This window comes from Schistocerca nitens, chromosome 5 (assembly GCF_023898315.1).
Source record: "Schistocerca nitens isolate TAMUIC-IGC-003100 chromosome 5, iqSchNite1.1, whole genome shotgun sequence".
NCBI lineage: Eukaryota > Metazoa > Arthropoda > Insecta > Orthoptera > Acrididae > Schistocerca > Schistocerca nitens.
In genome coordinates, this window is record NC_064618.1 from 291,573,596 (window position 1) to 291,588,232 (window position 14,637).

Sequence of the window (14,637 nt, forward strand, 5' to 3'; positions counted from 1 at the left end):
ACCTTTGGGCGATGTTAACTTTGTTTGACAACCACCCTCGGATCCGCTGTTACCCAATGATAACAATTGTGCCGGTTAACATCCTCCCCCCTCCTCCACCACCAACATGAAACACTGCTTCAGCTGACCACAGGACGTTACCAAAAATATCGGATCAGTCTAAATATGAATCAAGCATCATCTTCTCATATTCCACCAGATGATGACAGTCTACCGGTGATAATTCCTGGCAGTAATGTGGTTTCCATGGACAAAATTCAACTCCTTCTTCAGACCAGTTTGGACTGTGTGTCAGGTGAAACCACTTTTGCGAGATGCCTGCCTCTGTAACTTCTGGGGACCCTAATTTCTGAGGACTTCAAGTAAACTTTTTCTGAACCACTTGCACATTTTGCTGCGTTCTGGATGGTGAGGGTCGACCGCTTCTCCTCACATCTGATACAGAACCTGCGTGCATTGGCAATTCCTTGTACTCGTTGCATCTACCGAGGCACGAGGTCATTTCACACTTCACCACCATCTCTATACTTGTACCACGGATCGCCATACTTCGTACCGGGATGCCAGGTCCGCTCACGCAAAGTTTGACGTTGCGCCGCGGTCTCCATTGATATAATGTAACAAATTCTACACTCGTGCTCATAAATTAAGGATAATGCTGATACATGGTGAAACAACGCTCTGGTGGGCGGTTTGCGGGTTTAAATCACCTCGGGGTATGACCATGCGGTGCATTTGACCTGCGGTCGTCGCACGATGGCGCTGACAGCTGTCCACACACGCAGAGGTGTGTTGGTGCATGTCAGAGTACGGTGTAGCGAGTAAGTGTGCAGACGTTTTCAGACGTGCTAATGGTGACTGTGTGTTGAAAATGGCTCAAGGAACACATATTGATGACGTTATGAGGGTAGAATACTAGGGCAACTTGAGGCTGGTCAAACACAGCAGGTTGTAACACAGGCCCTCTGTGTACCACAAAGTGTGATCTCAAGATTTTGGAGAGCGAAGTTGATTATGTGTGAGTGCCTGAACTTTGATAATTGTCTGAAAACAAAAAATTAAACTTTTCACTCGAGGGTAGACTTGAACCAAGGATCTCTCGTTCCGCAGATACTCACGCTAACCACGGGACCACGGCGCTCCTGACGGCACAGACTGCTTGATGTTGCCTATCGTGCGCATGGACTACTCAGTTTGTATATTTTGCTTTTTTTTTCATAGTTCCACACAACTTCTTCCTGTTTTCTCGATTGATCTGTGTTCAGTTTTTCAAGGCCTATCCACTGTGCCAACTTATATCTAAATCTGAGGGGGGTGCGATGGGGAGGTTCCCTTGTAAGATCGCGTTGCCTCTGGCCAGGCCACCACTGCCACCACGACATCACCCAGCACGTCTGTTCTGGTGCAATGAACGGATCAACTGTGACGACAGTAGGTTCTGCCTCTATGTGATTGATAAAGGTACACGTGTGCAGCGTAGAGCTGGTGAGTGGTCTATTCCAGAGCGTATTCGCTCACGACACGCAGGTCCCACCCCAAGCTTCACGGGGTGGGGAGACATCTGTTCCAACTCACGATTACACACGGTGTTCCTGCAGGGTGAAGTAACCAGAGTCCGCTACAATGCACAGGTTTTTATCCTCGTGCTCTTGCCATCCCTTCGACAGGGAGGTGACGTGCTTTTTCAGCAGGACAATGCTCCTCCAGACACTGTTTCTGTGATACAACGTGCTTTTCGCGGATTACAACTGTCCTAGTCAGCAAGGTCACCATATTTAGCCAATTGAACATGTATCGGGCATGATGAGGGAGAACTACTCATTCTCCAGAGCCAGCAAGAATCATTGCCAAATTTCAACATAAGGTGTAAGATGCTTGAGACAATCTGGTTTGATGCGATCCGCCATTTCTGGGCCAACCTTTTCGTGTCGGAGCAGCAATTGCAACATACACCCTAAAATATTTATTGGATGTATTCCGATCTCTGTCTTCCTCTACAGTTTTTACTCTCTGCAGCTCCCTATACTACCATGGAAGTTATTGCCTGATGTCTTAACGCATGTCCTTCATCCTGTCCCTTCTAACTGTTTTTTCTATATACTGATTTCCTCGACAAAACTGCGGAGAACCTCCTCATTCCTTAACTTATTAGTCCACCTAATTTTCAACATTCTTCTTTAGCACCACGTGCTTCGATTCTCTTCCGCTCCGGTTTTCCTACAGTCCGTGTTTTCACTACCATAAAATACTGTGCTCCAAACGTACATTCTCAGAAATTTCTTCCTCAAATTAACGCCTATGTTTGATCCTAGTAGGTTCTTTTGGACAGGAATGCCCTTTTGTCTGTGCTAGTCTGCTGTTTATATCCTTCTTGCTCCTTCCATCGTGGGTAATGCAGTAATCTAGGTAGCAGAATTCCTTACCTTTATCTTGTATGGTACTGTATAGAACTGGAGACCTAGAAACGACGGAGAGGCTTCTTTCCCGCCGTAGCCCTCAGTGGTTCGCAACCCCACATCAGGCACAACAGTCCACCCACCCCACCGCCGCCCCACACCGAACCCATTGTTATTGTGCGATACTATCCTGCTGCAGCCCACCGAGGGCGGGCTAGCTCATCCTCGGCTGCTTGGCCGCTCACTGTCCCACCAGCCTGCCTCATTGTGGAGAGTCTCCGTCGGCACGTCGCAAGCCAGCCCACCCAGTCCAGCCAGACCATAGCTTGCAGACGCTCATCTAATTTGCTACATTTGTAGTGCTCATCTCATCTACATTTTGAAGGGTCATAAAGTTTTATGTAACCTACCAAGTAAGTAAATCTGTATGAAATTGCTGGCTGGGATACCCTGAAGAACAAGTTCAGCTGCCTCACTGAAAAGGTTTTTCTGTCCTTCACAAAGTGTGGGAGTTCTTTGTTTAAGCTTATCCGATAAGAGTGACTGTAATGGGTGTGTGTAGTGTGGTGTGATGTTTTTCTTGGATGATGATGAGAGAAGGAAAGCTTGGAAGCCAGTGTCAGCAGATAGCCTACTGCTGTCAGATAGCACCAAGTGTCCTCATCTCGCAGACAGACCACCATCAGCAGTCTCATATACCCCCACTTCCTGAGACTGTTACAGCACAGAATAGCAAGAGATACAAAATTAGACATTGTTATTAAAACTCACTCCCAATGCCACAGGCACTATCATGTTAAACCAGAGACAGAGGCCGAAACAGGTGTACTGGCATGTCACAATGGTGTCAGGCCTTTGACAAATTACAACACCATCTGTCGAATGAGAAATATGCATTCAACAGAAAGAAGACTGTGACAGAAGACCGAGGGAAGAGAGACAAGCATATCTATTAGCTCATAAGATATGGGGCAAGAAACCCTATCTCTTTCACAACACCTATGGAGGACCTGAGAGAGCAGTTAACAGCCTGCTAAATAGGTGTAGCCGAATAAAGAGGATGTATGCGCTTATTATGAACTGAGCCTCGTCTCATAGCCTTGTGCTAGCTCCCTTTGAGTATTCCAGTTTTCCATCTCTTATTGAGATCAACCTAACCAACCTAAGGACATCACACACATCCATGCCCGAGGCAGGATTCGAACCTGCGACCGTACCGGCGGCACGGTTCCAGACTGTAGCGCCTAGAACCGCTGGGCCACCCCGGCAGGCGATAATATTCATAGTAACAACACTAAGTTCTATGATTATGATGCTGCAGTGAATCTATGTCGCAGATGTTCCAGCACAGTCTAATCAAGACGATGGTCTTCACTTCATGAACTTTTTGTTGCTTGCTGCCTACAACCTACTGATGAAGAAACTGACTGACTACACCACATTGCAGAGTGTTGCCAGCATTAAGCTTCAACACGAAAGCCAATAATAGGGCCTCATGGGGTCCACGTTTCTGTTCAACACCCAAGTGCCTCAGATTGCTGGAACTTACCAGTCCGGCAGTGAATTGAAAGTTCAGACAAATTTCGGGCTTGCAGCCGGTCGTTGTCTAATTCATTCCGCAATATTTCGACTGAGCACCTGCCAACCATCTTCGATTCCTAGCTGCACAAAAAATTTAAACAAAGGTGTATATGCCATGAACTCTTACCTAAAATGTAAAATTATTGAAGCATAAAAAAGAATATAATTTGTAATGTTTTTTAATTTAAATAGTCGTTTATAAGTGATAAGTAATTAAGAATTTATATTTTCAATGAAAACTGGATTTTAGTGTGTGATATGTAAGCACTAAATATAAAAGGAAGTGTTCTGAGTGATTTATTCATCATCGTCCAGTCCAAACTGATAAGGATAGAAAACTTGAAATTTGGAGAGGGTTTTGAGCTTGTACTGTAGGTATAGCTTAGTAAGGGATTGTTCAAAATCCCACACTAAGAGGGTGAAATAGGGGATGAAAGGTTTTTCTGAAAATATTTCGCTAATAAGGCAATTTTGAAGCAAGAACTAAGAAAACTGGTATTTGGTTTCTCAGTCAGAAATAAAAAAATATGTGCTTCCACATTTGTTGAAATTCAACCACTGTCGGAGTTTTTTTTAAATCATTATTGAAGTACTACTGAAGTATTTTTGAAGCAACGTTTGTGAAATCTGGTATTTGTCTTCTTTGCTGGTTAAAAAATACTAGTTTCAGTGTTTTTGGAAATGCAACCTATAAGGGGGTAAAACAGGGGATAAAAGTTTGTATGGAAGTATTTCAATACGGAAGCATTTCTGAAACAAATTTTTTGAATTTTTTTTTGGTTTCTCAGAAATAAAACGAACACGTGTTTCAGTGTTTTTTGGATATTCAACGTCTAATTGGGGTGAAAGAGGATGAAAATTTTCATGAAAGTACTTCGTTATATTAAAGCATTTACATAGTTAAATCTATGAAATTTGGTTTTTCACTTCTAACGAAGTATGTATTAGGGGATGAAAGATTCTATGGAAATATCGCCAGAAGCGCTTCGTGGTCAGAAGTACATTCGGAAGACACCATGCTTCTAATGCCGTAATTAGCACCAAAAACTTAGAACGTATTGGAATTTGCGAGCAATATAAAATTCTATTAAAGAAAAACAAAAAATATCAAAATCTGTGCAGATCGTACAGTCTATGCGAGCGAAGCAATGGGCACCAAAGGCGTGCGTTTTTTATGAAAATAGCAATTAGATATCTGGTACTTAGCATGCATTTGATGAATTATATATTTAATTGACGTAGGTATTGTAACTGAACCGAAAAAGCGAAAAAATAATGACGGAATGAGGCTTGAACCAGCGATTACGTCTCGAGTGCTACTGATTTTTTTCCATTTTTGTGTATTTTAAACTTCACGAAACTGCTAGTAGAAAATGCACTTCTGGTTAAAAATTTGCTTCAGCTGGAAATCGAACCTAAGACTGTTAAGTGGCATTCGAATATCCTACCTCACAGCTATAGAGAAAAATTAGCATATTATAGACTGTCGGAAAACTTCAAAGTCGATTTTCTAGAGAATTTTCGAGAGGTGTATCGAACTATTTTGGGCGATTAATATCTGAGTTCTGAACTTCACGTACCATAGATATAAAAAAACTGATGCCTGTGTGGTCCCCTTGTGAAGTGGACTAGAACGTGCTGCTAGCGTGTGATGAACGCCTCTGCCTACAGACAAAATTTCGGCGATGGGTTTGTCTTTCAAGACATAGCCGGAACGCTCTACATCCACATCGGGAACATCTTCCTCTAGAAGGTGGGAATCAACTCAATGGAATGGCTTGCGGGTTACGCCAGAATGAAAATGATTGAATACGCTTGGAAGCAGTTGGAAGTTGGAGTGCATCGTTACAAGCTTCCTCCCCACAAGCAGAATGACCTCTGGAAGGCCTTCCTCGAAGAGCAAAGCGCAGACAGGCTTAAACAGCAACATCTCGAATACTTGCATGCCAAGGAAGCTCCAGACGTGTCAGTGTATGTGGTGCAGCAACACAGTACCGAATGGTGATGCCATATTGTCCAGGGGTGGCTGACTACTATCGCCACACCAGAATAAGAGTAACTAGAGATTAACGAGTGTTTGTGGCTAGGAATGATATTAATTAATTTTTATTATAATCCGATTAATAATTTTGTGTGTGATGTGAGGGCGGGTGAATGTACCGATGATTCACTATAGAGCTATTGTCGAGAATTTTCACTGGTCGAGATTGTAGTTAACCCAGAAATTCGCAAACGATTTTCGCAGTGAGGCAGCCATCTGTATTAAGTTTGAGCGGTCTTACACACATGAATACACATGAGAGGCGTCAGAAAAGAGGTTGTGGCAAATCAGAAGATAGTGTCTAACAACCCAAAGCACCTAAGTAAGCTTTCCAAATCACTGCATGTGATCCCAGTTAGGTTGGCTATGAAAAATAGTGCCCTCTGCGCTGCAACCTTGTACCTAAAAAAAAACCAAGATGTAAAACAACAGCAAGAGCTCTGCTATATTGCGCCATCAAGATGCGTTTCCGTGACTGGCACAGTCTCCATATCACATGGTCCTACCGTTTAGCCACCCTGTTGAGTGCTACAGGCATCAGAAGGGTCGACAATACGAGTAGGTTGCCGGAGATTGCCGGTTGGTCGGGAGAGATTGCCGCTTAGTCAGAAGAACAGTTAATGATCTTGTTGCACTCTAGATGCGACAATCACATCAGTTGGAAGTACGATGGTAACTTCTAAATACAATTGCATCTCGACTACTGATGCCTCCATGCCGTCTTCGAGGTAATCTGCCATATTCTACTGCTACGTTCCATCATTAGTACCTACCCCACTTGTCATCAATTACATGTTTCACTTCTTCATTTTGTGTCTGATTACTAAGTGTTGTCTGCCGGTTCAGTAATAACTTTCTGGTACTTTTGCCACCTATTTCGTGCCTTTTTATCATGTTCTGTCTGTGAACTTGATTATTGCTATGTTTGTAGATCTTTGTGCAAATAATCATATTTAATTGAGTCTGTGGTCGATTATTATTTGGGCAGAGTTGTGCTAACTCCTTTCGTCCTTACTCTATCCACATTAATTGTGAAGATCAAATTGCGCCTGAAGTAGCAGATGAACTCGATGCTTTAGGCACGTTTAGGGTCGGGGCAAGGAGTAGGTTAATGCGGGCTCGTTTCCAAGCCACATAGCTAGGAACGCGGTTTCACCTTTCCACGTGATGTTACACAGCAGTAAATTTTAATTTACACTATGTGCAAAGACGAGCACTTCGGCACAGAATGCCTTTATTTTGTTAATAGTTTTGTTTTTATTTCACGGTAAAGATACTACTTTTCAGTTTCATAAGGGTTTATTCTTTCTTGCCCTGCTCCTCTCTAATCCAAGCCCACTGATACACGCGATCGCGAGAGGCAGGCACCTGAGAGTATCATCATGTGATAGTCGCTGCCTGTGACGATAGTACAGCGGGTGGACAAAAATACGGAAACACCAAAGGCACAACACATACCAAGCTTAAAACGGTGTAATAAGACCGTTGGCATTCAGACAGCTTCCAGTTGTCGAGGAATGTATAAACAGTTTTCGAGGGAACCTTATACCATTTCTCTTGCAAAAAACTAAAAACATTAAGACAAACGTAGACGAGGCGACGCCGGCCAGGAATAAAATTCCCTTTATCATAGTGCGATTGTACATTGTGTCTCTATGTATTTTTTATTATACTGGTAATGACACCTAGTTGCTAAGGTGTTTCTTAATTTGCCTGATTTATCTTCAAGATATTTTATGCTTCGCACGCTTGTGTTTCCCATACTAATTTATTAGTTAGTGTAGTGGGGCTTCGCCTCTTTATTATAATATCTGAACGTAAATTTCCATGCCCTGCCTTTGTAGCTAGTTGTCAGGTCCGTTCGCAGGACTGCTTCCGTCACAATTTCTTTACAATTCACGCTTGCTCTCAGTAATTTTGAGACAGCGTGTCTCTAGTGCTTGCGCTTGCGCTCGCGCATGCGCTTGGGCGCTAGCTGAGCGTCGCCGCGGAACTGCTCGCGACGCCTAGTTTCCTGGTTGCTTACGTGTGACTTATTCCTGGCAGGCGTAGCTCCGTCTACGTCTGTCTTAATGTTTTTAGTTTTGACAGACATAATCTTATGACTGTGCGTCTTTATTCTGTTTTAATTTTATTCTCTGACATGGCCGACGTTTGTCCCTCAAAATAATTTAATTTTTATGAGTACCACGATTTTCTTTATTATGAAATCATTAGATTGATGACGTATTTCAATGTGTAACATATGTCCGTATGGGTCAATTTATAGTTTCTGAAGAAGATACCATTATTGCAATCGAAACCTAGGTAAACTAATAAAATTTTACCTTGCACCTGAAGGCTGAATTTCTTAATTTCTGAATAAGTGAATGAAACGCGATGCGACTCACCTGTGTCGACGTCCACCCTGAAGAGTCCGTAGTACATGTCGGCGACAATGAGCGTGCCGTCGCTGGCGAACTTGACGCCCGCCGGTCTGCCACACGCCTCTTCATCCCAGGGGCCTTCTGCAACACCAACAGCCACTCCCACTGTTCATAAGGAACTTGTCGAATTGCACGTACAGAAACAGTTTCACAGGAAGTTTGTGTCTCAAGGTCAGAAGATCTTGCGAAACTAAAAGAACTTGCGGAATTATGCTTGACCTCTTAGTAACAAATAACTCTGAGCGAGCATCATCACAGCAACAGGGATTAGTGACCACAGGCTGATTTTAGCAAGACTGAATACCGTAACGTCCAAAGGCACCAAAAAATAAACGCAAAATTTATCTGTTTAAAAAACCAGATAAAAATTCGCTTTACGCTTTTCTATGGGACAGTCTCCGTTCCTTCCAAACTAGCTGTGTAGGCGTAGACCAAATGTAACTTAAATTCAGAGAAATAGCATCGACGACAATTGAGGCATTTATAACAGATAAATTGATAAGAATCGGAACTGATTCCGCATGGTACGCAGAACAGGTCCGAAATCAGGGGGAGAAATAACGAAAAAAGCATGCAAAATTTAAAGGAACGCAAAATCTCCAAGTAGGCGATGTTTTATAGTAGCTCCAAATTTAGTGTGGACTTTAATGTGAGATGCTTTTAATACTTCCCACAGTGAAACTATGTCTCGAAATCTGGCAGAACACCCAAAGAAATTCTGGTCCTACCAGCAACGAGATGCAATCAATAAAATCACTGTACAGTGGCAATGGTAATGTTAGTGATGAGAGTGCCACTAAATCGGGGGTTACTAAATATGGTTTTTCCCATATTTCTTCACCAAAGAAGACGAAATAAATATTCCAGAATTCGAATCAGGTACACCCGTCAATATGAGTAACTCAGAAGCAGATATCCTCGGTAAAGCGAAGGAACTTAATCATATAATAAAAGCATGTCTTCTGTTCCAGATTCAGAGTATCCTGATATGACAGCTCCATACTTAGCAGTTATAAACATCCCCCTCGCTCGACGAGAGATCTGTACCTAAAGATTGGAAAGTTGCACAGGTCATGCCTGTATTTTAGGAAGGAAATAGGAGTAAGCCGCTGAATTAAAGACCCACATCGATAATGACGATTTGTAGTAGGATTGTGGAACATATACTGTGTTCGAAAATTATCAATCACCTCGAAGAAAATAATCTATTGACACGCAGCACGGATTCAGAAAATATCGATCTTACAAGACACAAATAGCTCTTTATTCTCAAGTAGTAACGTGTGCTATCGATGGGGGCTCTCAAATTGATTCCATATTTCAAAATTTCCAGAAGGCTTTTGGTACTGTTCCTCACAAGTGACTCGTAATCAAATTGCGTGCTTATGGAATATCGTTTCATTATGCCATTGGATTCGTGATCTTCTGTCAGAAAGGTCACAGTTCGTAGTAATTGATGGAAATTCATCGATTAGAACAGAAGGCATATCTGGCGCTCCCCAAGCCGTGTTACAACTTTTGCTCTTTCAAATCTGTATAATGACTTACGAGATAATCTGAGCAGCCCTCTTGCACTGTTTGCAGATGATACTGTTATTTATCGTTTAGCACTGTCATCAGAAGATCAAAATGAATAGAAAAATGATTTAGACAAGATATCTGTATGGTGTCAAAAGGGCCAATTGATTGCAAATACCTCGGGCATGGATGTGTGTGATGTCCTTAGGTTAGTTAGGTTTAAGTAGTTCTAAGTTCTAGGGGACTGATGACCACAGATGTTAAGTCCCATAGTGCTCAGAGCCATTTGAACCATTCGATTGCAAATAATGAAAAGTGCAGGGTCATCAACGTGAGTACTAAAAGGAACTCGGTAAATTACAGAACATGATAAATCACACAAATCCATAGGTTGTCATTTCAATTAAATACCTAGGAATTGGAATTAGAGAAAACTTAAACTGCAACAAATTAAGCTGCGGCGCTGCAGTGGCGGAATTTCAGAACGGTGCTTACTTGAAAAACACCTCTCGTATTTGGTGGCACCCGAAGATGGATCTTTAGCCTTCGTCACCGGTCGGGTAATTAATAAAAAATTTACTAGCAGCTGAAGCGGGCTCTTATTCTATTAATATACTCCTCAGTTGCGGATGTTCGCCTAATCAAATACTTTGCATCCAGATTTAACTTTTTCTTGTTTTCCCTAACCGCTAAGGCAGTCGTGACGAAACATTGTTGCTTAAGATCCGATATTGACATTCTAGGGTGACACTGCTAGCCACATACGAAGGGGTGTAAAGTGACCACCCAAAGAGATTTTCAGTTTCCATCAAACTACGGTAACCGATAGAATCTTACCATTTACACATTTTGAATCAACATATTATATGTTATCATAGAAAATGTTTCAGCGAGAAAGAAAATAATGTATGCATTTTTCTGGACGCTTACGAAGTGACCAGTTTTTAATACCTAAGTGGGTACTGTGACCAGTGCCTTCGCAACACAATCACATGTTTGTTTTCTTTATTTCTGGGTACATTTTCTATGCGTCTTCACGCCATAGTATATGAAAGAATAAGAAGTGGTTGCTGCAGCAGACCGTTTTCAATCGCACTTTTGGTTTTGACCATAGCCAGGGTGACCCACTTAAACGTTTCAACGCAAATATCTCTAGAACAAAAATAGATACTGAAAATCGACTTTCACTGGTACGATTGTAAGACAGGGGGCTCATGAAAATAAATACTGTGAGACATTCTAAAACGTAAGCAAATATGTTTTTTTAATGGACACCCCTTATTATTTCTTACGGAATGAATAACATAAAAAATCACGAAAAGAATCGTATTGTTGCACCACAATACGTCAATTACATGCTGAGAAATTGCAAAGCGAAACGCACTGCTAGTGCACTTTTCGAGATGCAAGTGTGCAGCTCACTTTGCTCATAATCCCGATGTGATTGACGTATGTAATCTTATTTTTACTGTTGTCAAGAGGGCCGAAAGTAATAATAGGGTTTACTGCCACATTGATATGGGGGGGGGGGGGGGGAATCACGCCTGCATCCAGGGACGTGCAATAGCGGCGCGTTTCGTTTGTTTCAAGAATCAACTTCGCTTTGTAATTTCTCGGGATGTAATTGACCTATTGCGATTGCTTACGTTTTAGAATGTCTCGCAGTATTTACTTTCATGAGCTCCTGCCTTACACTCATAGCCGCGAAAGTCGTTTTTCAATATGTAGAGACGGTTTTAAATAATATAACTTAATTAATTCGAAGTCTTCACAAAGGAATGGAAAGGCGGATGATATGGTTTAGTTAGGTTTAAGTAGTTCTAAGTTCTAGGGGACCGATAACCTCAGATGTAAGTCCCATAGTGCTCAGAGCCGTTTGATACGCTTTAGAAGTCAATTTAGGCTGTTATTATGCGTGTTTTTCTGGAAGTAAATAAATGAGTGAACACCTTGGCCATTTTTCCCGACGACCACTTTTCCCGATCTGACGCAATGTCAGCATTAGTGATCCACACAAGAAACTATCAGACTGAAGTAAATAACAAGAGACTACATTTGTAGGCCAAAACACGTTGTTGAAACATTGATATGGTAGAAAATTATTACTCTACATACAAGATAGGCAAAAAGAATAATATAAATGAGTTATCTTACATAAGACAACTGAAAACAAAAACTTATTTACTAAAAAAATAACGCAACAACGTTCTTTTGTCAAGCTGAAACATTGATATGGTAGAAAATTATTACTCTACATACAAGATAGGCAAAAAGAATAATATAAATGAGTTATCTTACATAAGACAACTGAAAACAAAAACTTATTTACTAAAAAAATAACGCAACAACGTTCTTTTGTCAAGCTTAGTGACAACAATGGCGATGTATGTATTATAGCTAGTCTGACCACTCTTCGGCAGGCAAAGAAACAGGCAATGGCCACTTTTCCTGTCCTGGCCGCTTTACCACACCTTCACCTATTGGTAACTTCCATAAATTAGTATGTCATATTAATTAGTAACAGTAACTGCGATACGGCACACGATCGCAAATGTTTAGTAAAATGTTTTGAATGACTTTTGCTTTTAGTGATTTAATTGTATTACAACATGCTTAACGTGGATGGATGTTACTTGTTAGAAACATATACCACATTTGAAGACGACCATCTCTATAATGTACATTCACGAATCTAAGTTTCTTCCCTTTGACATTTTGAACACAGCAGCTGATCATTGCTAATTGCCCATCCTCGTGCGTTGTAAGTATTGGAAGACAAACAATAAAATACAATATTCTCCCTCTCACTTCTATTAACCCTGCAGTGCCCGCGCTACATACCACTCTGCCCCTGACGTAAGCCTCAAACGATACTTAGTTCACTGTGGAATTGACCAACGTCGGTTAAAATTATCTTAAAATATTACGGTCTCTTTTTTGTTTGTTACTAAGCAAAAAAATACATTCTTGAGAAGCTCTTAACCTTAGTTGACATTTTTGGATTAGACTGTTAATTGCGGCCGGCCGGTGTGGCCGAGCGGTTCTAGGCGCTACAGTCTGGAACCGCGAGACCGCTACGGTCGCAGGTTCGAATCCTGCCTCGGGCATGGATGTGTGTGATGTCCTTATGTTAGTTAGGTTTAAGTAGTTCTAAGTTCCAGGGGACTGTATCACAGACACAGTCCCTATGACTGTTCAGAGATGTCACTAAACCCGCCCAAAGATGTAAACAAGCATGCATGAGCAGCGCCTATTAGACGGAGGGGGTCCGACAACCGATCAGTTCCAGTCATTCCACCAGCAAGTAGGTACACGGCTCGTGTTGTCTGTTGTTCAGCCATGCGTAGGAGGTCAATACCGCGGTTCGATCGCGTCCGCATTGTTACTTTGTTCCAGGAAGGGCTCTCAACAAGGGAAGTGTCCAGGCGTCTCGCAGTGAACCAAAGCGATGTTGTTCGGACATGGAAGAGATACAGAGAGACAGGCACTGTCGATGATATGCCTCACTCAGGACGCCCGAGGGCTACTACTGCAGTGGATGATCGCTACTTACGGATTATGGCTCGGAGGAACTCTGACATCAACGCCACCATGTTGAATAATGCTCTTCGTGCAGACACAGGACGTCGTGTTACAACTCAAACTGTTGCAATAGGCTGCATGATGCGCAACTTCACTTCCGACGTCCATGGCGAGGTCCATTTTTGAAACCACGCCACCATGCAGCGCGGTACAGATGGGCCTAAAAACATGCCGAATGGACCGCTCACGATTGGAAACACGTTCTCTTCACCGATGAGTGTCGCATATGCCTTCAACCAGACAAACGTCGAAGACGTGTTTGGAGGCAACCCGGTCAGGCTGAACGCCTTACACACACTGTCCAGCGAGGGCAGCAAGGTGGAGGTTCTTTGCTGTTTTGGGGTGGCATTACGTGAGGACGACATACGCCGCTGGTGGTCATGGAAGGCGCTGTAACGGCTGTACGATACGTGAATGCCATCCTCCGACCGATAGTGCAACCATATCGGCAGCATATTGGCGAGGCATTCATCTTCATGATGACAATTTGCGCCCCAATCGTGCACATCTCGTGAATGACTCCCTTCAGGATAACGACATCAGTCGACTAGAGTGGCCAGCATGTTCTCCAGACATGAACCCTATCGAACATGGCTGGGGTAGATTGAAAAGGGCTGTTTATGGACGAATCGCCGTTGAGGAGTGGGACAATATGGACCAACAGTGCCTTGATGAACTTGTGGATAGTGTGTCACGACGAATACAGGCATGCATCAATGCAAGAGGACGTGCTACTGGGTATTAGAGGTACCGGTGTGTACAGCAATCTGGACCACCACCTGTGAAGGTCTCACTGTATGGTGGTACAACATGCAATGTGTGGTTTTCATGAGCAATAAGAAGGCCGGAAATGATGTTTATGTTGATCTCTATTCCAATTTACTGTACAGGTTCCGGAACTCTCGGAATCGAGATGATGCAAAACATTTTTTGATGTGTGTATTATACAATATGCCAGAGATCTGCGGGCTGCACGAACAATCTGAGGCGAATGCTGGGATGGCTCCTTTGAAAGAGCACGGCTGTTTTCCTTCTCTCCCCGTCTCTCTCTCTCTTTTCCTTCCCTTCCACCCCCCCCCCAACCCCCCCTTCC

General features: G+C 42.6%; 1 protein-coding gene across 1 annotated transcript in view; it reads right to left on the reverse strand.

Annotated features, from left to right (window-relative positions):
- LOC126259892 (adipocyte plasma membrane-associated protein Hemomucin-like) overlaps positions 1-14,637 on the reverse strand; it is a 252,173-nt gene that overhangs the window by 97,849 nt on the left and 139,687 nt on the right. Inside the window, exon 4 of the mRNA XM_049956969.1 lies at positions 8,409-8,525. Coding sequence (XP_049812926.1) covers positions 8,409-8,525 — 117 coding nt within the window. The remainder of the gene's footprint in view (positions 1-8,408; positions 8,526-14,637) is intronic.